Source organism: Puma concolor, chromosome B4 (assembly GCF_028749965.1).
Source record: "Puma concolor isolate L17-30 chromosome B4, mPumCon1.1.hap2, whole genome shotgun sequence".
Taxonomy (NCBI): domain Eukaryota; kingdom Metazoa; phylum Chordata; class Mammalia; order Carnivora; family Felidae; genus Puma; species Puma concolor.
This window is the reverse complement of record NC_141673.1, coordinates 111,594,672-111,621,527: the sequence shown is the minus strand read 5'-3', so window position 1 is coordinate 111,621,527 and position 26,856 is coordinate 111,594,672. Positions and strand designations below refer to the sequence as shown.

The 26,856-nt window shown below is 44.0% G+C and overlaps 1 protein-coding gene across 16 annotated transcripts in view; it reads right to left on the bottom strand.

Moving 5' to 3' along the window:
* PARD3 (par-3 family cell polarity regulator) overlaps positions 1-22,689 on the bottom strand; it is a 680,086-nt gene extending 657,397 nt beyond the window's left edge. For 7 of the 16 annotated variants that reach the window (XM_086714599.1, XM_086714604.1, XM_086714589.1 and 4 more), the window contains exon 1: positions 22,264-22,689. In XM_086714599.1, the coding sequence (XP_086570725.1) occupies positions 22,264-22,383 (120 nt within the window). In that variant the 5' untranslated portion in view covers positions 22,384-22,689. The remainder of the gene's footprint in view (positions 1-22,263) is intronic. The other 9 variants (XM_086714588.1, XM_086714595.1, XM_086714598.1 and 6 more) reach the window with 4 other exon arrangements.
* Between the last annotated feature and the right edge of the window lie 4,167 nt (positions 22,690-26,856).

Genomic DNA, 26,856 nt, shown 5'->3' with positions numbered 1-26,856 from the left:
TGGAAAGACAGAAGTGGGCCATGTGGAAACATGGGAAATTATCTAGACACTAGCAAACCTCTGAATTCCTCTCTGCATAACATTCTCAGGAAAGGGGTTTTGAGCTATTTTATACAGAATCCCATCCAAGGAAGCACTTTGTGTCTCCCTGAAAGTACAGAACACATTATTGTAGTTACCTTTTATCTCCCACTTCATCACTCTGCTCCATTAACATGGAAGGATCTAGACGTTGGACATAAGATCACCCACCACCACCACCACCACCACCACCACCACCATGGCACCAGCTGCCAACTGTGGGCCAAACTCTAGGTCAGGCCCTTTACGTATGTACCTCTCATTTAACCTTCAAAGAGAAAATACAGGAATGACAGCCTAGCCAACAGATGATCAAAATGAGGCTGGAGCCCTCATTCCTGGCCCCAGGGACTCACAGCTACGACACTGTCATCGACTGACCCACAAGGCATCCCCAGCAGAGGCAGGAAGCAACTTCCCATGCCAGCCAGGTGTATGCTGGTGCAACTTTTCCGGAAAGCAAACTGGCAAAATATATAAACTGAGAGCCTTTAACATGTCCATGACTTCCCACCCAATAATTGTACACTTAAATATCCAAACTGTGGACCACATCTTAAGCACTGAGATCACTATGATATTTTTATATGGTAAAAAATATGGAAGCATATTTCCAATAGGCAAATAATTAAATATGTATATATCTGTAAAAAAAATACTATACAGTCTTTGAGTGTATTATGACAGTTTTTAAGGACATGAGAAAATGCACATATATCAAGTAAAATAAGTAGGAACAATTGTATATGAATCTTCACTTCCACTGTTTAAAAAAGTACCTGTGTTTATACAAACACAGACCAAAAAAAAAAAAAAAAAGAATGAAAATACTAACATTTTAGATTACTCTGGATGGTGACATTATGGGTGAGACTGTCTTCTATAAAATCATCTATGCATCCCAAACTTTCTATGTGTTTTACTGTAAATGATTAATGCTTAACATTTTTCAAGAAAACGTTCATCAGGCTTACCCAAACCAGTGCCTCCTGTGCTCTGGGTGCTGACTCATGAACTACAGAGAGAGTTCATCTGCAGGAGCAGATTGTCTGAAACACTGTGCAGCTTTGGGTTGGGATAAAACTTGTCATATTCTTGGTTAATTATTGATGAATCGGAAATTGCCTCATTTCTTAAAGACTTATGTGCTTTCAAAGGCAACAGCAACACTCTGAAGCCTGTAATCTGGTGTGAGCAAGCAGTTTCTAGACTGTAATAGGATTACTTGTGGTGTTCTCATTCAAAGGATAAAATCCAATAAAATAAATTGTAGAATGTATTTGTTTAAATGAAACACTTGCATATTGTCTTCCACTTCCTCCACCAGCACTAATTTACCAATCAGTCAGATCCCCAAGGAGGCTTGCAACAGTAATGATGCTGATGCATAAACAACTGGGAGGGAGCGGGGGAGGAAAATTATTTTGCTGGCAATAGCACAGAGAAGCCATGACACATTAGCTGAAAGTGACAGAAAAAGGAAATGTAGAGCCTTTGCCCTCCCCCATAATAAGGGGGGACAGAGGGGGAGGCAAGATCTTCATTGCCCTGATCTACCCCCTACCCCACTGGAGCACTCACTTCTCTCCTAGTCACTACTGCTGAAGAACCAGCATTCGTGCAATACAGTGGTTGTAAGAGAAATGAGAGAAGAAAAGAAAAAGGGGGAGAAAATTAGAAGATGAGAAAAGAAATGAGAAAAGAAAAGGGGGAGGGGGGAAATAAAGAGTATCCTCTTTAAAATGAACCAGGAAAATTCAAGTTACAGCTGAGTCAATACAAAAAAAAATTAAAAAATAAAAAAAGATGAAGTTTTTCCTAAATATTCCAGCAATGAAAACCAATATAAATAGATTTTTTTTTTAAGATTTACTGACCCACATAAAAACTGACTGCATGTCTTTAATTCATGGATTTATATAAGAAAATAATTTATTATTTGAAAGACATCCTATGACTATAGAATAAACCCCAAGGCTTCTCCGGGACAACTCTGAAAAATTCCTTCCATCCCAGCCTCCCACATGCACTCACATGCATGGATGTGGTGTATGGATGCACACGGACACATACTCAGATGACCCACACATGGACACACACCACACGGAAACACACACACTTTGCTGATAATGTCAGAGCAACAGAAAACATAAAATAATCCCACTGGAAGAAACAAACACAAGGGAGAGACTAACTCTATTTTAAAGTGCTTCTTCCTCTATTCAGTAGGGCAATATAAAATATAATTCTTTTCAGGGTGCCTGGGTGGCTCAGTGGGTTGAGCGTCTCACTCTTGATTTCAGCTGAGGTCATGATCTCACGGTTCATGAGACCCAGCCCCGCACTGGGCTCTGCGCTGCCAGTGTGGAGCCTGCTTGGACATGGCCTTGTTATAATGTTCTATGCCACTCAGAGAGGCACAGAAGTCTGTACCTGTCACCACAGAGCAAGAGCTCTGCAAAAGGCCACCAGCCAGTTCAGACCACCTGAAGCTAAGTCTGGGCGGCCCTGACAGTCACAAGCAGAAGCAGCTGGCCTGAGTCTACATGACCCGAGCTGAGCATCCCTCAATGCTCACTGTGCCGCTGGCAACCGCCAAACCAAGGCTTGCAAAGCTGCCAGCCCACTGCCAGTGCAACACCCTGTCAGCAGTGACAGTGCCACAGCGGCCCTAGCCCTGCCCTCTGCAGGCAGCACATCAGCACGTCAGCCTGGGCCGGCACTTCTCAGGAAGTTGTGGTCTAAGCCAATGCTGCACTCTTGATTTAAAGGCCAAGTTCTTCAAAAGAAATGCTTCCACCTGCTTGGGAGGAGACGAGAACGGGGGACCTGGTGAGGTGGGAAAGCGGGAGACAGGCCAGTGCCACTTCACACCACTCAGTGAGTCCCCAGGGCGCCTCCTCCGTGAAGGGCCTGGGAACTCAAAGATGCCATCCTTGGGCTGCATGTGGGCATCCTCTTGTGCTTCCTGCTTTGACAGCTTCATGAGACTTCACCTGAACTCTCCAGACGCCTCCAGGATGGAAGGGTCAGTCCCTGCAGAAGGTGCATTCGCCCCACACACTCTGCACGGATCTCTGCCTTTGCCTGACGCTAGGGGTGGAAAGATCCGTGACGACAGAACACAGTCCAAAGGGTCTTCCCAATTCTGAGACAAAAGGTGAGTAGTGACAACGTTGCAAATACCCAGTTCAGGCTGCCACTTCACTTTCCTCACTCAGCTCAAACACGTTTTCGTTAATACAGCTGCACCTGTTCTGCCATTATCTACGTTCCACAGATGCCACTGCTCAGAGTACAGCTAATGCAAAGAAACACACCTTAATATTCATTCAGACCTAACTATGAAAGATAAAAAAAAAAAAACTTTTGGCCCCACACAGCCAAAGGAGGATTTCTTAATCAACTACCGCATTAGTCATAGTTGCCCTGCAGTTGTCAAGGACCCAGTTTTTCCACAAAGGATAGATTTCACCCTCTTTTATCCACTTTATGGACAAGTCGTCCACCACCTGGAACTTGCACATCCACCATAATCTTTATGGTGACATGTGAGCACAGTAAACCCACCATGTCAAGCCACAGTTGTCAGCAGCGTAAGGCAGAGTACACTATGGATTTTTCATTGGAGACAGGCAGCTAGAATGAGCACCACACTCAGAAGCATTTAAGAAATCCCTCCTGATGGTATCAGCTTACTTTCTCTTAAAAGTTCATCCACTTTTAATTATTTACAAGTAATAAAACAAGTAATAACACAGTCGAAATTATTGGGGTAACATCCTTTCAAAAAGCATGTGTTAACGTAATGATTCCTTGTATCCCTTTTAACTTGATTTATCTAACTTTGAATCTCTCTGGACTGTGGGTGGGGAGTCAGGGAAGGCACCACTGGGCCGTGCCCAGGGCCATGGACCAGTGTGGCCCCAAGCAATGGTATGTGGTGCCTAGAGGGAAAGAAGCCCAGGGCCAGGCAGACAGCCCTGAATGCCACCTGGGGAGTGTGGGGGTACTGTAATGGGAAGCCTCCTAAGCATTGGGAAGCAGCAAATGGGAAGCCTCCTAAGCATTCTGAGCAAAAGAGCATAGCTCTGGCAGCTGTGAAGAAAGAATGGAAGGACCAAGGTGAGACGGAAAACAAGGGGAGAGACTCCCAGGCCAGCGGACATGTACACAGTCAAAGGAATTGGGAAACTCTGCACAACTTTGGGGAAACAGGGGCGTCAGCTCCATCACTATGGGGCAGACCGAAGAGGGGTGCAGGGAGATAAAGGAGAAGCCAGGCTGGGGTCTGTTTTCAGGCTGACAAATTTGAATTTTACTTAGAAAGCCATGCAGAACCCATGGACTTCTCTGTACTAGAGAGTGCCGTGAGGTTTACCCTGGTGGAAATACATAGGGTAGGTCATTTCACATGGGGCAGATGTTCATGAACCAGGAGCTAGCCATAACAAATTCTGGCTGAAGTGCCTAATGCACACCGATTTTGTGTAAAGTGTCTCATTTTAAGCAAAACTGAATGAATGTAAGCAATACCACATTTAGAGCATTACAATGGAGTTGCCTCTTACTCAGAGTTTAGGCTCTAAGTGGCAGGGATGGAACAAACTCGACATATAATTAAATTATCCTTAAAAACGCCATTTAATCACCCATAAGCACAAGGAGGTGCTCCCACGGCTGGTGTGGGGGCGGGGAAAGGGACGGATACCACAGGGTTTCACTAAGGGGGCAGCGCTGTAACTGCCTTCACCCTTTCCACTGTCTGTTTTTGCTGAGCGTGTAGGATTTGATCCATTAAAGGAAAACATGCCTGTGATGCAATACTCATAAGCTTTTACCAAAACAAATAAGCAAAACACATTAGAAAGATAACCAGCACTCCTTTAAACATGGCACTTCTGGGGTGCCTGAGTGGCCCAGTTAAGCATACAACTTCAGCTCAGGCCATGATCTCACAGTCATGGGTTCAAGCTCATGAGACAGCTCATGGGTTCGAGCCCCACATCGGTCTCTGTGCTGACAGCTCGTAGCCTGGAGCCTGCTTCAGATTCTGTGTCTCCCTCTCTGCCCCTCCCTGCTCGTGATCTCTCTCAAAAACAAATGTTAAGGGGCGCCTGGGTGGCGCAGTCAGTTAAGCATCCGACTTCAGCCAGGTCACGATCTCGCAGTCTGTGAGTTCCAGCCCCGCGTCAGGCTCTGGGCTGATGGCTCGGAGCCTGGAGCCTGTTTCCGATTCTGTGTCTCCCTCTCTCTCTGCCCCTCCCCCGTTCATGCTCTGTCTCTCTCTGTCCCAAAAATAAATAAACGTTGAAAAAAAAAATTTTTTTTTTAAAGTTAAAAAAAAAAATTAAACATGGCACTTGTCAAATGGTATATAATTTAAAATATTACTGACAGACAAAAGTCAATCTCCACCATTTTCCGGAATCATATCTAAGGAAGATAAATTCATAATCAAGTTCTAACCAGTACGTGGATTATTAGAAGAATTCCCTCTGAACACTACTCCCTAGCAGGCTGATGAAACTACTTCATTTCCTCATCTGTACATGAACTTGAGGGGTACTCTGGCTTATTTACCTCAGAGGACATTCCAATAAAGGAATCACAAGTGGCACAAACACTTTGAACTTCTTAGAGATGATGCCACATAAATGTAAGGTGTTATTACCATTATCTCTCTCTACTGTAGAACCTGGGAAAGGTGTCAGATCTTTGAACTCATGAATGATGAAAATAAACTACTTCTTAGGTTTGTCAGCTTCAAAAGTTCAGGATATACAGTTTATGACCAGCACCCAGGCCAAGAATAGGACAATTTTAAAACATAACACAAAACAATTTTTTTAAAAAACCTAAATGTTTACTGTTACATGCAACACACACACACACACACACACACACACACACACACGGACGCACGACATTCATACCGCAGAAAAAAGATGGCCACAACCCACACTAAGAGCTGACCTCCTTGCATTAATAAGTGAAGTGGACATCCCCTCCCCTGGAATCCAGGCCACTTAATGACTGGTTTGGCATGCAGAAGAGAGGCGTTAATGATGCTGTGCTGGCTTCCAGGCCTAGCACTTAAGAGAATGGCAGTGTCCTCTTCCTCTTAGGACACTCTCCTTACGAGCTCTGAACCACAGCCTGAGAAGTCCAACTACCGCAAGACCTCCATGCTACAGACACTATGTACAGGTACTCTTGTTGTTTTCTTTTTTTGTTTATTTATTTGAGAGACAGCAGTTGACTGTGAGTGGGGGAAGGGCAGAGAGAGAGAATCTCAACAAGGCTCCGCACTTACTGCCACTGCAGAGCCCAACACGAGGGTCAACCCCACAACCCGTGAGATCATGACCTGAGCAGAAATCAAGAGCTAGACAACCGACTGAGCCACCCAGACACCCTTGTTTTCTTCTTTTTTCTTTTTTCCATATACTGTTTAATAACACACCATGGAATATACATAGAGCAATGCTGGCTTCGATGAGTATTAAAGTGGCCTTTATATCAAAACAAGGGCTGAAGGGCATGGGAAGTAAGCTTGGAAAAGAGAGGCCTCATACTTTTTTAGACTGAGATAGAAAATTTGCCTACAGCAATTTACAAAACCAAAGGGCACACAAATCCCTCCCTCAGAGTAACAAACACTCAAACGCATACAATGTTCCTAGGAGCGTGTGCACAGTCTTCGGAGGGGTTGGGGGACCATCCCTCATTATACCCTGCCTCTGCTGCTGTGCCCAGTCCCAGCTGAGCCCAGGCTTCCAGCCAACCCCACTGAGTACCACACCTGTGAATGAAGCCATCTAGGACCCTCTGGACCAAGTCATCTGCCAGCTGAATAGCCCCATGTAACCCCAAATGGAGAAGAATCACTCCACTGAGCCCCACTGAACCCAAATTTTTAACCCACAAAATCATGAGACATAATTTAATAGTTGTTGATTTATGCCATTAAGTTTTGGGTAGTTGGTTATGCAATAATACCTAAAAAGACATTAATTTTCAAAAAACATTTTTACTAATCGATTTACAGTTAGGTGCTATTTGATACTGCTAAATAACATAAAAAATTCTTACATGGGCATTGCTCTCAGGGCTACACAATTCAGTGCTAGGAAGTTCTTGTAGTATATATGAAGGCAATGTTTTAAATATTACAAAGAACTGCACTCTGCAACTCTGAAAGCACTTTTGAGGAAATTACTTCCTGTTGTAATCACTTCTCAGCAGTTATGCCACAAACGCTGTACGCACAGTGCTAGGTTCTCAGCTTACTAAATGCACAGCACCTCAGGGACACAGGGGAAGACCTGCAATGGCCTCCAGAGGGTGGCTATGTGAGCCCAACCTGACAGCTCAAGCAGTCCAAAGGATGGCTGGCAAGTTCTGCGTGAAGAATGACAGCTTGGGAGACATCACAATTCTTGACTTCAAATTATACTACAAAGCTGTAATGATCAAGACAGTATGGCACTGGCACAAAAACAGACACATAGATCAATGGAACAGAATAGAAAACCCAGAAATAAACCCACAGTTATATAGCCAACTAATCTTCAACAAAGCAGGAAAGAATATCTAATGGGAAAAAGGCAGTCACTTCAACAAATGGTGCTGGGAAAACTGGACAGCAACTTGCAAAAGAATGAAACTGGACCACTTTCTTACACCATACACAAAAATGAACTCACGATGGATTAAAGACCTAAATGTGACACCTGAAACTTATGGTTGAATGAAATCCTAGAAGAGAACACAGGCAACAACTTCTCTGACATCAGCTGTAGCAACTTCTTTCTAGACATGGCTCCTGAGGCAAGGAAAGCAAGCAAAAATAAACTGCTGGGACTACATCAAAATAAAAAGGTTCTGCACAGCGAAACAAACAACAAAATTCAAAGGCAACCTACAGAATGGGAGAATGACATATTTGCAAATGACATATCTGATAAAGGGTTAGTATCCAAAATATATAAAGAACTTACACAACTCAACATCCAAAAAACAAAGAATTCAATTAAAAATGGAAAGAAGGGATGAACAGACATTTCCCCAGAGGCATTCAGATGGCCAACAGACACCTGAAAAGATGCTCCACATCACTCATCATCAGGGAAATGCAAATTAGAACTACAATGAGCTATCACCTCATATCTGTCTGAATGGCAAAAATCAACAACACATGAAACAACAGGTATTGGCAAGGATGTGGAGAAATAGGAACCCTCTCGCACTGTTGGTGGGAATGCAAACTGGTGCAGCCACTCGGGAAAACAAGACAGAGTTTCTTTAAAAAGTTAAAAACAGGGGCGCCTGGGTGGCTCAGTCGGTTAAGCGTCCGACTTCAGCCAGGTCACGATCTCACGGTCCGTGAGTTCGAGCCCCGCGTCAGGCTCTGGGCTGATGGCTCAGAGCCTGGAGCCTGTTTCCGATTCTGTGTCTCCCTCTCTCTCTGCTCCTCCCCCATTCATGCTCTGTCTCTCTCTGTCCCAAAAATAAATAAACGTTGAAAAAAAAATTAAAAAAAAAAGTTAAAAACAGAAATACCTTATGATCCAGCAATCTCACTACTGGGTATTTATGCAAAGAATACAAGAACACTCATTCAAAGGAATACATGCACCCCTATGTTTACAGCAGCACTGTTTACAATAACCAGTATGGAAGCAGCCCAAGTGTTCATGGATTGATGAATGAATAAAGAAGATGTGGTCTATATATACCATGAAATATTATTCAACCATAAAAAAGAATGAAATCTTGCCATTTGCAACCATGTGGATGGAGCTAAAGAAGATAATGATAAGTGAAACAAGGCTGGTCAGAGAATGACAAATACCATAAAATTTCATTCATATGTGGAATTTAAAAGACAAAACAAACAAGCAAAGGGGAAAAAATAAGAGACAGAAAGACAAATCAAAAAACAGACTCTTAATTATAAGGAACAAATTGATGGTTACCAGAGAGGAGGGGGGTGGGGCGGGTGAGTGAAACAGATGATGCAGACTAAGGAGTGCACTTGTGATGAGCACCAGGTGATATATGGAAGTGTTGAATCACTATATTGTACATCTGAAACTAATATAACACTGTATGCCAAGTAAATGGAATTAAAATTAAAACTTAAAAAAGGCTTGGTCACCTGTTCACTTTTCCCTACTTCTAGTAATATGCAAAATGTATAAAAACATAGGATATAAGGAGCCATGTTGACAAAAAATAACAATGCCATGTTGAAGATAACAAAACTGATCCATGGGCATACAAAGCCTCTGACCCACATTCAAGATGATGAGCCTCAGACCAGAAGCACGTATTTGCCAGCATCAGCCAGGCCACCTTGGCATTCTGGTACGGGGGTAGGAATGGGTCAATGAAAATATTCCAAGAAGCAGAGTACAAAAGTGTGTAAAAGGAATCAACTATTGGCTTTGAAAGTGTGCCTATGGGCACTATTTACTCTTTCTCATGGAAATGCGACATCCTAAAATGCAAGGACATCAGTTTGTCATAGTGCAGTAATTCACAGTACAGGCCTTGTGGTCAGAGGGGTCTGCCTAAGAAGGCCAAGCCATCATGCATCAGATGTGCAACCTTCTGCAATCTTCTTACCTCTTTAGCCTGAGTGTCGGCACCTATAAACTTGGGATTGCATCAATCCTCCCCCAAACCATTCTATTGGATTAACATATACACACACAAAGCACTGAGCTTAGCATTTAGGGCCTGATACACAAAATGCCCCATAAGTGCTAACCATTACTGTTGACAATAATGGTATTACTACCACTATTTCCTGATACCACTTGTTTCCTGATTTCCTCCTACCCCTCTGAAACTCCTCAATGAATTGGGGCTGAGAAAACACGACGGGTATCACAGTTAAAGGTATTTTCTCATCAACTCCCAACAAGATAGGCAGGTAAATAGTGCCTCCAATACAGCATGTCTTGTGCAAGAGCTTTCGATCATCAGTGCTGACCTAAAAAGCTTAATAGCATCAAAAGCAAAGACTAAGCTCAAAATACCACTCCCCTGCATCTAGAAAGCAGGGTAGTAAAAGCAGCCCAGGAGGCAAAGCTCTTCTGCCTCAACCTAAAGGTCTGAAGTACACCGTCCACCTACCAACACAGACTAAGAGCTATCTCAAACTTCCCAAGATAGTAAGTCAAATGTTCTTACAAAAGAAAAAAAAAAAAAAAGAAAGATAAATACGTGAGATGAGGGAAGCGCTAACTCAATGTATTAAGTCAATGGAAGCTCTTCACGGTGTATATTAAATCATTACATGGTACACTTTAAATGTAATTACATTTTTTGTCAATTATACCTCAGTAAAGCTGGAAGAAAAAAAAATACTCCAGAGTGAGTTTCTCTACAGTTTTGTTATAAAACAGGAAAGTTATTCTGGAAAGTTTTTGAAAGCATTATTCATCACTTTCACTAGCAAAGCACAGAAACAAAGGAAATTGTGAAGGGAAGAGAGATGTATAAATTGCAATTTCCGGTGCTGCTTCATCTCTTTTTCGTGTCCTGCATGAAACAAAAACTCAGAATTTCAAGGGCCCTCATGTGAAACAATGTTTATAAACAAATACTGGAAGGGATCAAAGCCAAAATATGAACGTTGCACAATGAGATAAAGTTTTATTATTTTAATCACTACCTAGCAACTTCCCTAAACACATATGGAGAGACGGAGGAAGCATTATTTTAATAAGATGTTTAAGGTCCTCAAACAGAGAAAAATAACTTTCAATATTGTGATGTGGAAAACAGAAATGAGAGGAGGTGGTCCTCTTGAATACAAAGAGCATTGTTGGTAACCTGGCAAATCTGACAATAATACTGCCATGCCCACAACCTGAGCAAGTCTTCAAGGCACCACTCCCTATTTAGTATGATAAATAGGTCAGCTCTTGGGTGAAGTCTTCAGGTGATTGGTACTGGGTGCCTTTAGCTGAACTAAAGCATTAAAAGTTGCATCAATCTGTCAATCCTTATAACTACCTACCTAAGCAGAAGACATTCTGTGTTCATTTATTGCTGATCTAGTTCCTTAAAATCACCTTCTTAAGATCCAGAGAAGAGTAAAGAAGTAGTAATGGGTGCATGAATTACAGAAAACTGTGTAATAAAGGGTTAGAGAGGTCACAAAAAAGTCTACTTTACCACTTTATTTTATAACTCAGATCATCTCTTTGAGCTCCAAGGTATTGTCAGATCTACTGCTAGTTAATAAATGCTAGAGTTCTTCAAAACGTGTCTGCATTTATAAGTATAAATATTACTTATAGTTTTATTCTTTCCAGGGTTCAAAAGATATTTTTAAATGGAAAATGTATAACCAATGTCTTTTAAAAAGGAGCACAAATTTTACATAATTTCCTTGGATTCAGCAGTATGGCAGCCACAATTTGAGAAAGTAACAAGGTCTAATAGTAAAAATGAGAAAGTAAAAAGCCAACCAGGCTAAGAAAGTTGGACAAACACATTTCTCCTTGATCTGTAAGAGAATCAGCTTTAACACTAGATGATCAGAACATTTGTTTTTCTCGATTTCCAACTGATTCACTAATAGATACTAATACTGGAATTGCTATAGTACTTTTACAAGAAAAAAAAGTGGCCCTTTAACAAATTATCCTGGAAAATGACATCTGGCACCACAAGTCAAATAAAAATCAATCACTTTGTGAATCAGCCATTATAATTGTGCCTAATCTATGTTTAAAACCTGAAGAAAAAGAATAAGATCTAATATTGGCTAAGAGTCTGTTACATGAGAAGTAGTATTTACATTAAGTCACTTAATGTTCATTACTGACACCAAAAGATAGCATTCCCAAACTACAGATGGGAAAACTGAGGCTCACAGACCTGTGGGACTTGCCAAAGTTCAAAACTACTGGAAGCCAAAACCGAAAACTGGAAAAGCTATTCCACAATGGACATCTTGGAAAAATCTAAATCAGTGTCACTGGGATTTCATTTCTTAAATCACAGAAGAATGTTTCCATGATTTTTTAGGGAGAACAGTTTCACCACAAATTCAAGTTCCCACATTCAGCGCAGTTCTAATGAGGATGGGAAGAAACAATTTAGAAGAGCCGATTCAAGTGAGCCTTAATCACTGGCAACCATTCCCAGCAAAAATGAAAGAACAGTTCAGCTAATACCTACTCCATTTTACCCCTACAAGGTTTTTGGTTTTTGTTTTTTTTGTTTTTTTTTTTACATTCTCTCCTTGAACCCTAACAACCTCATGAAGTAGGTGGCACTAGAAGCCAAAGATCCTGAGCTCACACAGGTTACCCTTCTTACTCTTAGATACACAAATGATGTACTTGCTGTTCTGAATCCTGGTCCAGAATGTGTCACTCTCATGTGCCTGCCTCCTAGGACAAAAAGAAACATCCATAACCAAACTTTCTACCTTCGGTCAATTGCGTTTTTATAAACATTTGTGTTTTAGAAAGATAAAATTGACCGCATCACAGAAAGTTCGGGGTTTTATTAGCTCTCCAAGTTTCCTTGAAAAAAATACATTCCTGAGAGTATGTGCCTTCAAAATTTTAAATATACTCATTTCATGGTTCTCACTTACAAATGCTGAAATGCCACCATCTGCCAGATGTAGTTGTTTAAACAGCTATCAATCCCAGAGATGCACTTTCACTAATAGATCCTCTTGATTTGTCTGAAAGGTTTTTTCCAGATCTCTAACAAAGCGGTAAAAGTACCAAATCCTGCATTCAACTTTAATGGATTCAGTGATTAGTCATATCCTGTGTGGTGGTACATCAGGAACCAATATCCTGTACATTTTACCTCCCTCTTCTGCAGGTGCTACTGGCTGTAATAAGAGAAATTTCAGTTAGAGTATAACCCTGCTGGGCAGAAACCCAGCTAACTATTATTCACATATGACTTTACACACTAGGTTTCAGAATTATAAATTATGCATCTTAAATGCCTTTGTGATAGAAGAAAGTTTGTTCCCTGAAAAATAGTTTATTTTTTAATTCTAGATGTAACGTTCAACTTAGAAAATTAGAACACAGGCATAAAAAAATTTTCCAATATTTTCTTAAAAGAAACAGAAAAAACCCAGTCTCCTGTCAACCACTTACACAAAAATGGCATCATTTTCATCTTTTTAATCTGTTAATACCACATATTTTCAGTATTTAGTAATTTTAGGTTTTTGAGATATGCAGCAAATTATTTTCTGAAGTGTCAGAGAAGGAAACATTGATTTTATTGTAGGATATCTTAAACAGGCCTTTTCAAAAATATAAACCCTATAGTATAGATTAGTTTTCTAATCTAAAGGGATGTGACACAAATAACAAGAAAAACCATACACCAGAAAAAAAATAAATAAATCTGAGTTCCAAAATATTAAGTCATACAGAATCTGAATTTTGAAAAACATCAAAAGTGGGAAAAATAATATTGACCTGGCTGTCATGTCTAAAACCACTTACATTTATATTGCCATAAAAATAACTTCATAACACAAACATGTATGCATATGAATACACATATCCACATTTAGTATTAGGTAATATTATATAGTTATACTTCGCAAAAGGAATAGTGTTATTAAGTCACTTCTGAGCATGTAACTTATCCTAAAAGACACTTATCTTGAGATGGTAAGGAATTCTGAAGGACACTCCAGGCAAAATATATCGTAACTTCCAACAGCATGTGTTTGACCTAGGGTCAAGCCCCATCGTTTCAAAGTTACAGAAGCAAAGTATTTTCACAGAAAGGGTGGGTGGAGTAAGAGATTCTGCACCCTGTCTGCTCCTCTGAAGAGCCACTGCACATCACTCATATCCCACAGTTCCACGAGCACCGTATCGAACAATACAGACTCGATACGACGGTCTCTAGCTCAGGGGACTGGCAGCGGGAGCCCAGCCAGAATATCTCAATACGGGAAGATGAAGACGGGAAAACAGAGCCTCACAAAGCTTGTGAGATTCGCTAAAGCTCAAAATGTCTGAGCACCAAAACCAAAAACTGGTAAGGCTTTTCACTATGGACACCTTTGGAACCTCATGAGCAGCCTTCACTCAACAAAGGCAGCTGGTGAGCTAGGCAGGAAGGAATCTCTGGCTGAGGGAGAACAGGTGAACAGTCAGGGGCCCCTTTAAGGAGGGAGAGAGGGTAACAGAAAGAGCCCAGGGGACCTGGAGGCTCAGCAGTCAAGAACTTAGCAGACAGCAACAGGACAGAGTGGGCAGGCCCAAGAACACAGGCCTCACACACCATAAGGGAAACTCCTCAAAATAGCCAGTGTTCACTTGAGGTTTCTGAGCACCTCTGACACAGAAATACATGTTTTACAAGGACTCACAGAACTATAAAACACCTAAAAACTGAGCTGTGTTCATAGTGACTTATGTAGTCTATATTTTAACATCTTTACTGAGATGGAATCACAAACCATAAAATTCACCCATTTAAACTGTACAACTGAAAGGTTTTTAGTATATTCACAGAATCATATGATCATCACCAGTATCTAAATTTAGAATTTTCATTACCCCCAAAACAGACCCATTAGCAGTCACTCTCCATTACCCCCAACCCCCAGCCCTAGACAACCACTACTCCACTGTCTCTACGTATAGCCGTGCCTATCCGGGTCATTTTGTATATACAGAATCATACGACATGTGGGCTCTTGTGACCGGCTTCCTTTCACACAGCATAACGTTTTCAAGGTTCATCCATGTTGCAGCATGTGTCAGTATTTCATTCTTTTTTATGGCTGAATAATATTCTAATGTATAGATAAACCATATTTTGTCCAGTTGATGGACACTGGGATTATTTCCGTTTGGGGGCTGTTATGAATAATGCAATGAACACTCACATAAATGACTTTTGTGTGGACATGTGATTTTATTTCTATCGCACACATATTTTATAGTCTAGTTTTAAGAGAAAAAATTAAATAATTGACATTTCAAGTCATTTGGCTATGGAGCTTCAAACTTTGTTTCTAAGCTCCAATATCAGTTGATAGAGGAGAAAATAATAAGCAATAGTAATATTTAATGGCATAAATCACCTAAAGATGGCAAGCCAGACATAAGACACAGAGCTATGAAAAAAAAAAGTGATTTATACATACTTCTTCCAAACAAAATTTTAAATGACTAGAAGACAAATACATATATACACATATATATGTACATATATACCAGCTTTATAGTATGTTCACAGAACTCTGCGTTTCTTTTCATAAAGCTTTTTCCATTTTCCATGTAAAACAGAAAGACACCAAAAACAGGTAAAATCATATAAATTTACTGATTCCCCTACCTCTACTGCCACTGACCTTGGTCCAAGCTAGGAGTGTTGTATGAGTGGCCAAGTAGGAGGAAAGCACAGTGTGCAGACCTAACCAACCATTTTACCATGAGGAAAAGAACTGTGGAAATCACCTACCTGGACCAGTTTTACACATTTCTTCCCATCTTTGAAAAAATACAGAGGTCTCCAAACACCTCCTGGGTAATCAACATCACTAAGCTGCATCCAACTCTACAGGGAGGTAAAAACCTCCCAGGGCAAATGGAGGACCCGCCTACAGGTTAGTGGTACAAGTGAGACTTGAAATATAACCTCTGTGACCAACGCATCCGGGTTCACCATGAGCCAAGAAGCACTTCACATCAGCCAGACTCTCTCTGTGAATCTCAGATCCTAAACATTTCTATTTACTGCTGGCACCTACCCAAGGATCCAACTGACAGAATTAGAGGTGCCAGACCCAACATAGGTATGTTTCAGGGCCAGATTCCCACACTGCTCTGGCCACCTGCCTTGAACCAGGCCCAACGCAAACCCTATGACTATCCCTCTGCTTGATCTGAAAACAGACTGGCCTCCTTCAAAAGAGCTGACACAAAAGAATAACTTCCAGGTACTCCAAATCACACTAAATCTTAGCTTCAATTATAATGTTTGTACCAATATGCCAAACACACCAAACCCTAGAGTGCTGGTCATAGTCTTCCAAGAAAAAGTATATTTTTTTGTGTAAGAATGTGTGATGTGTTTATTCTCCACTTATTATTTACTCCAACTGTAAGATTACTATGCAGAAGATGTTGCTTATTCAAGTAAGACTGAGGCAGGGCCACAGCCCCCAAGCATTCCACCCGGGGTTGGGGGGGAGGGGGCGGCAGAGCTCAGTTCTGTTCCATAGATAAGCACACTAAGTAGAAGTATGAGGTGGAGAACCTCAAACAGCTTGGGAGGCAGGGCCAGCCTCCCAAAGATGGGTCATCTGAGCTGAAGCTCAATAAATGAACAGATGCGGAGGGAGCAAGCATCCCAGACAGAAGAAACAGAAAACACCAGAGCAAAGGCAGGAAAGTGCAAGCAAGCCCAAATGGGTGGAGTATGGGATGGGGAAGTCTGGTGAGGGAGAGTCTGGAGGCAGGAGTCTCGAAAGGGGCAGGCTGGAGGCAGGAGGGGTCCCGCAAGGGACAGGCTGTGCTGAGGTGGCAGGACCTGGCCTCTAGGGAAAGCAGGTGCAGAGGCCCTTACACAGAAGAGTAAAATGAGATTTGCATTTTAGAAAGATCAGCCTTTCAGATACACTGCATTTCTTTTTCACCTTTGAGAAGGCAGAAAATTTTAATAAAACAGTAACATTTAGGGGCGCCTGGGTGGCGCAGTCGGTTAAGCGTCCGACTTCAGCCAGGTCACGATCTCGCGGTCTGTGAGTTTGAGCCCCGCGTCGGGCTCTGGGCTGATGGCTCAGAGCCTGGAGCCTGTTTCTGATTCTGTGTCTCCCTCTCTCTCTGCCCCTCCCCCGTTCATGCTCTGTCTCTCTCTCTGTCCCAAAAATAAATAAACGTTGGAAAAAAAAAAAATTTAAAAAAAAAAAACAGTAACATTTACTTCATTTCACTATGTTTATGCTTGCTTCTATTGTCATTCACACTCTGCAACAATATAACTGTTTTCCTAAAAGTTTCAATAAGCTTGTAAATGTGTCAACAGTTATATATGTATTTGCAGGAAAATCTCACAGCAACTGTTAAGATTTTTCATCAAAACCATGAGTTGTATGGTTTCAGTAGTCAACAGTTCCCCGCCCCACCCCTGCCAAATAGAGAAGAGCACATTTTCAAAAGTGTCTGTAAACTCATGTTTGTTTTTTTAATAACAAAATGATTCTAATTACTAGGTTTCCCTGCCTCAGTGACAGAAGCAGTGGCCCCAAAGGCCAGAGGCCACAGAATAAAGCCAATCACACACACACACACACACACACACACACACACACACACACTGCTCTTCTGACTGCAGTACTGTTTAGGCAAATATTAACACTTTTACCTAATCTTTAATTGAATTACCACTGCCTTCTTAAGAGGAAAAAAACCAAACAGGAATAATAGGATACTTGGGAAAGCTTCCCAGGAAGTAAAGCTGGTGAGTGAAACATTAGTGATTCAGATCCAGCCCTGAAGAGTTTCATATTCATCATCTGTCCAGCACTCATATCAACCCTGCAAGGGAGTAGCCCACTTTAGTCATGAGCAAAATAAAGTTCTGTAGGGTTCATTTGCTCAAGGTTAAATGGTAATAAAAAATAGTCATAACAATAATAAATAAACCTATGTCTCTAAACCCAAACCAAAGCTCCTACCACCCCCCAAGAGAGGAGGACTATGGGGGAAGCAGTGAGTTAAGGGGTTCCTGCAATTCCCCTCCCTCACTTTACCCTTCTTCCTCTGTTACTCAGCACTCAGCTAGCAGCATTTAGACTGAAGGCAGATCCCATCCAAAGAGCTATTCCAGACATCCTCCCAGAGGACCACTAGTCCCTATTACTACCCTGCCCAAATAACCTAGTCCTTCCTGTACCATCAAACTGGGTAACATCCCACTGGTCATGCCCTGGCATTCAGAGTTTTCCTCCTGATCCTGACCCACCATCTTGCATGAATGCTCCACAGGAGCCAAACTAGCCCTGAAAGCCTGAATCACCTGGGATCACACAGTTTCCCTTCATACCATCCCCTCCTTTCCACCTCTCAGAAACCCAGCAGATGCTCTCCAGATTCTCATGCCTGGACCCCACGGCAGACCTTGAGAACCAAAACATCTTAGCCAGGCAGGTGCTTTTTGAGATTACTCTAGTACCCAACTAGGAAGCACTTGCCCTACAGTAAGGCTAGCTGTCCCACTCACTAAGCCCAATACCAACCCTAGTGACCAAATGGGACCCCCCCAACCCAATGCCATAATAACTACTCATGTCTCTAAAATCTGGAATCAATTACTGTCTCTAACACCCTGTTGTTAATTAATGCTACCACCTACTATTATTGTTTTATGTACCCATCTTGTCTCCTAGGTTATGTTCTTCTTGAGTGCAAGGATTTTGTCTTATAGTTCTCCATAGAACATAACATTTTGTACACAGCAGCCCTTCAAATACTAACATTTTTTTAAATTTTTTTAATGTTTATTTATATTTGAGAGAGAGAGGAAGAGACAGAGCATGAGCAGGGGAGGGGCAGAGAGAGAGGGAGACACAGAATCTGAAGCAGGCTCCAGGCTCTGAGCTGTCAGCACAGAGCCCGACAGGGGGCTTGAACTCACAAACCATGAGATCATTACCTGAGCTGAAGTCGGATGCTTAACCGCCACCCAGGTGCCCCTAAAATACTAACATTTTTTAAGCAAGCATGAAGACTTTCTCCTAACCAGATTTAGGATGTACAGCAGGAAAAATGGGAAGCCTCGGGGCCAACCTTGATTCACTCAAAATTAAGGAGTGGCCAGCAAAGAAAACTCCAGAAACCAAGGGCACCACACTAACAAGTCACTGCAGTTGGTGCTCTGTACCCTGTGTCCATCAGGATTCAGGGATGAGTCAGGCTGCAGGCACGAGAAGAACGAACAGACACATACACAGCAGCCAGTCCTCCGATTCCAAGCACTCAAGAAGAGTGCCTGCAAGAGAATTCTCAGTGTCTAGCAGAACACCCTCCTTAGACAGGGTCAGGATGAGGATGGGAAGATGGAGATGGAAAAGCCAAAGCATCTTCACTCGTCAGCGATCATAAGCAGAAAAACATTTTTTCACTAGAGGAAAAAAAAAATGCTATGACTAAGTGTAAGCCTTCAAATATCTGCTTATTGAGGACATTTCTGGTATTAAGTCACACCACTCCACTGCCCAGAAAAATTGATTTGTTTAACCTGAAAACAGCTCAAATATAATGCCAAATATAATAGCCCCACCACACTACAAAACACTTATAGCAGAGAAAGCTTTGGTGACTTGGGACCTTTATTCTCCCTTTTCCATTCTTTTGGGGGGGGGGGGGGCAGACTTAGTTGATTTTTATTCAAAGCCACAGGATCTTTCCACATTTTCCCCACCAGACAGGGGTCTGTCATGCCACATGTCACCTAGCAACTCAAAACACCTCTCCACAACTACCCAACTACCCAATTCTTCATACAAAATTTATCTTATCCTATTAAACAATAAGGGATAAAGAAGAGATAAGAGGATAAAATTTACAGCAAGTCTTAATATGTTTGCTTCATAATCACCTTAAATAAAATGGGAGAAATGAGAAGAAAGACTGAAGTTTAATCTTAACCATTACCTAGCAATTTCAGAAGAAAAAACACAAATGAACCTAGAAGACACTCAGACTCTTGGAACATCTGAGAGTCAACAGTCTGTGATTCAATGATTAAACTTTGTGTACTACAAAGCCCATCTTAAAATTCACCCACTAAACTGTGGATTGCACTGAAAGAGCCTTTAAATAATTTTAGAATGCCCTGACTCATCTCTGACTCCTCCCTCTCATTCATATCCAACTCCAATGCTACCACCACCCTCTGAGAATCATCCTCCCTTCCTTCTCCACCTGGTGATCTCACACTTACCCTCTAAAAACTTAGCTCACATGTCCCTTCTCTTAAGGATGCCTTCCCAGACTCTCATAAGGGAACTGCACTCCCTTTTCCATGGTCCCAGGTCACTATGGAACAACTACCACTAATATTTAAAAACACTAGTCCAAATATATTACCAAGGCTCCTCAGTTACATCTACCCAACATCCCAGGTGCTCCTCTCCTCACCGCCCAATCATGTGCCCGGACACACCACTGGTCTCCTTCACTGGAAGGACCATGGAGCCTCTTGTCCTAGACTCTCACATTCCAATTTCCACAAAGCAGCCAATGGACCCCCTACATGTCCAGCACCCAGAACAATACCTTGGACACAGTAAATGTTTAAGAATTTCTGTGGGAAGGAATGAATGATTCAATCAACCAAATAACTACATTTGTATCTCCCAAACAGCCTTTTTTAACCAAAGTCCATTGTGCGCATAACGAAACAGAACTCACTTTAAGCATGTAAAACAAGTAAAATGAAAGGAAACGTCCCTCACCTCTCCCTATTCAGTAACTCAGGCACACCACAGATAATGTATTATTGTATTTCTCTTTCCGTTCACAACTTATTTTGGTTTCCGAAGTACATATACAATCTGTTTATTGATTTAGAACATTTATATCATAAACTGCCATTCATAAACAGTCTTTTTAAATGCTAAATGTAGATGTGGAGAGCATGTTTCTTTCCCCTTGTCAGCAATGTAAGATAAACGGATGCCAATTTCCACTAATTTTATTTGATTTTCAATAACAGTTCAACCAAGTGTAAGGAACGTTTTAGAGCAGTTAAATAAAGTCAACACCTTCCACCATTGTGTCAGGTTCCTAAATGGCCCCAAGATTATCTTGAAAAGGCCAAATTCATGCTATTCTTTCCAATATATACTAAAAATCAAACAATAGCGTAAAAAAAGTTTTCTCCCCTTAAGTTCAGAGAGAACTGAAGGATGCTGCCCCCAGCACCCTGTATACACCCAGACTGGCAAAGCCACCGTGTACTGCCTCAACGCCCACAGAAGCTAGGGCTACTCCACTACAGGGAACAAATGAGAAAATGCTTAAGTGACCTTGCTGTCTCCACAAAACGTTACTCTACAGCAAAGGAGATATCCTCAGGTGCTTGACAGAAACTTCGGAGGTGTAGGCTGTTGTCAAACACAGACAGCCGATAGAACAATTTAACAAAATGCCTTTTCACTTCTGACACATTGTAGAGGAACACAGTTGAGTGGAGACAATGTTATCACTCCACGAAGAAAAAGGGAAATCTACTCCACTCCTATATCAGACCCTGGCTCCGCAGCCCCGGCACCATATGGAACTAGTTCCAGATACGTAAACGCTGAGGTCCTCGCAGGAAAACTTTTAATGCAATGACTGACTGCAGGGTTGTGCGTTTTCAAGGAGCGCTGCACGCCAGCCTCTCCTGCACCGGGATTCCGTGCCCCGCTAACGTCCGCGAGCCGGCGGAAGCGGGGGTACCCCTGGGGGCAGCCTTCCCGACCGCGAGCCGGCGACTGTCCCCCAGCAGCCGGCCGTGCCCGCGGGCGGCTCCGAGGACAGGGCTGGCGCTCCGGCTCGTTCCCCCGCCCGGGCGAAGGGAGAGTTGGAGCACAAATGCGGCCGCTCTCCGCCGTGTGTGGAATATTTAAACTCTGCTCCAACCTAAAAAGTTCCCTTTCCCCAGCCTCCGCCGCGGGGCCTGGGAGCGGGGAGAGGCCTGAGGCTGGATTTCAACCGCCCGCAGCCGCGGCCGGGAGAGAGGCGTCCGGCCAGGCTTCGCCCGCGCCCCCCGGAGGGCTGGGCTCGGGCTCCGCTCCCAGGGCAGGCTCCGAGGGGAGCCGGTGGCCGGAGCCCCGAGGGAGAGGAGGGAGGCGCTCGGCCCGGGAGGGGCCGTGGGGTCCGGCACGCTCACCCGGGGCTGCGCCCGCCCCGCCGGCCCGGCCCGCGCCCACAACTTTGCCGCCCGCGGCCCCGGGGCGGGGGGCGCCCGCGAGGCCCGGCCCGGCCCGGCCGCCGCACTTTCCCTTTCCCCGCCTCCCATCCGTCTCCCTCCTCCCCTTTCCAGGAAGCGCCATATTGATCCCGGCGCCTTCCCCCTCCTCCTCTTCCTCCTCCCTCTCCTCCTCCCTCCCCCCTTCTCCCGCCCCCACCCCCCGCGCCCCTCGCGCCCCCAGCCCCTCACCTTGGCGATGGCCTTCCGGTAGCGGGTCACCGCTTGCTGGATGAGGCTGAAAACTTTCATGTGGCCGTCGCCGCACGGCACGACCACCCGGGTCCTCCCGAAGCACACGGTCACTTTCATGCCGCCGCCGCCGCCGTCGCGGGCCGGCCCGCGCCCCTCGCTGACCGCGGCCGGAGCGGCCCCGGGCCGGGGCGGCTGGACGCTGGGCGCGGCGGGGCCGCTGCACGGGCGCGCGGGAGGCTAGGGGCGCGGGCAAGCGGCGGCGCCGGGGGGCCGCTCGGCTCGCATGCCCGGCCCGGCCCGGCCGCCTTCGCCTGGCCCGGGGCTCGCCTCACCTCTCCCCGCTGCAGCGCCCGCAGCCTCCGGCCACCTGTTCGGCGTCTCGGCGCGCTCGGCGGCGGCGGCCCGGGGCTGTGTGGCGCTCGCGCTCACTCGGGGCCGCTGGGGGAGGGGACGGCGGCGAGGGGAGGGGAGGAGGAGGAGGAGCAGGGCCGGGCACACAACACCGCGCACATGCGGCAGGGGGAGGCGCGGCCCGGTCCCCGCGCGGGGCGGAGCGCACGGCCGCAGCCCCACGCCCCCGCCGCCTCCCTCCTCCGGGCGCGGGCGGCCGCGGGACCCCGACCGCACTGCCCGCCCCTGCAGGCGGCCCTGCGCCTGGTCCGGCCCTGTCCCCGCGCCGCCGCGGAGGTGGGAGCCCGGAGCGCCCCTCCCCCCGCCCAGCCGACCCCCCGCGCCTGGGCACGACGTCCCCCACCCGCGCCCCTCAAGCGCCCCAGCGCGCTGCGGGGCTGCGCTCGCCTCGCTGAGCCCCTCCTCGAGGGCGCCCGCTCCACACCGCCCCCCCCCCCCCCCCCGAGGTCTCTCCGGAACCCACCCCCTTTCTTTGTCACTTTTAATCCCCTTCCTCCGGCTAAGGGATTCAGGAGAAATCGTTTCTAGAGAAAACACTTTACTCTTGGCGCCGCGGACTCAACGCGCGGAGACGCTTAGGGAGGGGCCGTCCCCACGTTCCCCCAGGAGGACAGGGACCGGGCTGGGCCGGGGTGTTCCAGCCCAGGTTTCTCCTCCCGCGGGGGCCCTCGCGCGCGGACGTACCCCTCCGGCCCGCAGCTTGGCAGGGTTTATGCACTGGCTCGCTTGTTCGGCTTCAAGGCCGGGCGGAGGTTGTTATGCGTTAAAAGCAAAAATTAATCGGCTGCTCTGGGGAGAGGTTGGTGAGGCTTTGATTCGACCCAGCCTTTCTTCGGAGGCCACACTATTTACCTTGAAGTTTCCGGTGACCCCGTGATGACCCACCCGCTTCAACACGTAGACCTTAAACATCCGCAATTCAGATAATTTTATTTCTTAAAATTCTGCAACATACACAATCCTCACGCAGATTCATGAACAATAAATATATTCCGAATGCCTTGGGGCAAAGCTGTGGAAGGGGATCCCCACGATGCGCCGGTGCTTAAAGCGGGAGCTTAAATCCCAGCAAAAGAAAGCGACTCCGTAATGAGTTACATGCATGCGGGACGTGAGACATTTTAAAACAAAGTGGACCGAGTCAATAAAAGTCATTGGCGCTTGTCTCTTAGTTATGAGCTATGATTCCTTAACAACTATGTGTCCTTGTGTTTAAAGAATGGCAAATGTCAGCAAAGAGTCGTTGTTTGCCCATCTTTCCCAAACCATACTAACTTCATTTTTGCCCGTTGTACCTAGCATATGTGAAAGCAATTAACAGCTCCCTTGAACTCGAGTAGAACTTCCTGCATTTGGATCAGAAAGAGCAGGTGATCATCCATCCCTCCCATTCCATCTCCAATTTTAAAATAAGGAAACAAAGAAATCATCTACTTTCCAGAATCCCAGCAGCTTCCACTGCTCCACACTGCCCCAAGTATAGTTTGTCATAAAAAAACATTGTACATCCACTCATCTACAGCCCTTGACCAACATATCCAATCATCAGTCCTAGCAAACCAGTGCAATAAGTAGGCGCTGTGTGTCATCATCACCGTCTTGCAGCAGGATATTGACTGAGTGTTGAAGTTGCTCGCCCAAGGCCACAGAGAAATCTTGAGGCCGGCCCAGAAATAGAGTCCAGGTTTCCTTTATACACATTCATGGGAAAGGCTCATTATACTATCTGGCTGCAACGTTCCATATTTCTACCCACTAATTAAGTTTGTGATGGTTTGTGACTATCATAACATCTCATGCAGAGGTGTTCTTGCTTCTTGTACTGATAGTTGGATCCACAACAATTACCCATAATTGTAGATGTTGTTTCTGTTTTAATGCATTGGGGAGGGAGGGATATATTAGTTTGGGGGGGGGGGCTTCCTCAAAATAATTCTGATTGCAAAATAAGTTGAAGAATAGCCAGAGCACATCAGACACAAGTCTCTAGATTCAAATCCTGACTCCACCATTTACTAGTGCCTTAGACTTGGCACTCAATCTCTCTCTAGCCTCAGTTTTATCAGCTGAAAAGTGGGTTGGTGACCTCCATCTGATCAATTATAAGGATTAAATAAAATAAAGCATTGACACTTAGTACATGCTACCACATGAGAATGTGTAGTATAGTCCAGTTGCTGTAACATAGGTGAAAAGTAACAAAGTCAGGACAGGATAGCAAATGATGATATTGGGGAAAGGAAGAACAGGGGCAGAAGAAACCCAGGACTCAGAGAAATTACTGGACTGCTCATAGAGCAGCTCAGTGATTGGACCAGGGCTCCTGACTCCCAGGCCTACAGGTTCATTTTAATTGGATTCCACGTGCAGTTAGAGAAGATCTTCCATGTGGAAAGTACTGGCTAAGTATTACAGAATTATAAAAGTAAGGAAGAAAAAGATAATATAGAGGTTAAGATAAGACAGCTATTGCAAGAACTGTAATTGAAGATGTTAAACACTATGTGCCAACAAAGTGTTAATGGTAGTCCTGGGATGGGAGGTCTACCTTCATAAAAGAGGCATCAGAATATATGCATAAAACTTATTCACATCAATTTTTTCTGTTATTCAATAGTTAAGATTTAGACAATTTTTCAAAAATATGATCCATCGGATTAATAATTAAAATGTTTATTCAACTAACCAGATAAAGCCTTAAAGCTTTATTTAAATCTACCTAGTTTTTTGTAGATATTGTGATTCCCTTTATTTAATAATTGATGAAAAACTAATGCTGTGTTATTTTTGGACACCAGAATCTTGGGTATCTTGAGTCAAATTCATAAAATTGCATCACCAAATAATGAATCTACTCACACCAATGTGCTTACCTAACATCTAACCATGAAGATACTTTGGGGCCAGGCTTCCTTCCCATCTAAAGTGTTCAGCTTGACCATATTGCTTCTGGCCTGAGGAGGCATAAAAGCAAGCCCAGTCCTAATGAGAAGCAAAATCATCAAAGTCAAGGGTGGGATGTTATACAAATATTTTCTAGTGTGTTTACTCTCTTAAATTCAGCATATTTCAGGTAAAAAAAAAATTATAACCCTTATCTTATTTGTACTCCTTTACAGTTGATTGGTTCAATTGGTTTTAAAAACCTCGGAGAATTCTGAGAATTAATTGGGATCCATCTGGGCTTTGTGCCTATCTGCAAATGAAAATGAGCAGGGCTGACCACCTGGACTATAATCTCACCACAACCAGCAGCCTGCACATGCACCGTGAAATAGATACGCACACCACCTGTGTAGGAACAGTATCCTATTACCCAGTATCTTACCCTTAGAAAGTGAATAATTAGGAATTAACATGATATTTACAAGAGTTTTTAAAATTCAGTCATACACTGAAATTGAGGTTATCTCCGGGATATTTCACACACATATCGAGTGCCTACTCATAGGTAGTATACTTCAGATCATGCTAACAATTTTGTATGCCTAGCCTCACACAGTTCAGTCAAAGAGAAGTGGATCAGTATTCACCAAATAACTGTTGCCCACCTATTTTGATACCAAGCACGGCACTGTACGCTGGATATGTAAGATCATCCCTCAAAAGGTGTTCAGTCTCGTAAAGGTTTCAGATGTGAACAGGCAGCCACTAACGTATGGGGCTGTGGTGTTACCCACACGAAGTGTTCACTCCCTCCGGGAGGAAAGAGAGAGAGGTAGAAGCAGGCCACCTAGAGTAAAGCAGTCAAGAGAAACATAAAGTGAACTCCATTTGTAACTTTAAAATCTTCAAGGAGCAGCAGATGAAATTAGTTTTAATGATATATTTTTATTTAACCCAATAACACTAAATATTACTCTTTCAACATGTAATCGACTTTGTAAAAATACTAATGATATTTTTCATACATTTTTTCTTATGAATTCCTCATGACCCCATTAGTAGTTTCTAGTACATCTCAATTTGAACCACCCTCCATTTTTATTCACTCATGTATGACTCATTCATCAAACACTGACTAATTCGTATGCATCCAATCTCACGAGAACTCAATGGCTACATGTGGCTCATGGCTACCATATTGGACAGCACAGCTCTGGAGGATGGGATTGCTGATGGCTGGAAGCCACATGCACAGTCGAGGAACTTACAAATGGAGTGAGCTCTTTGAGGGCA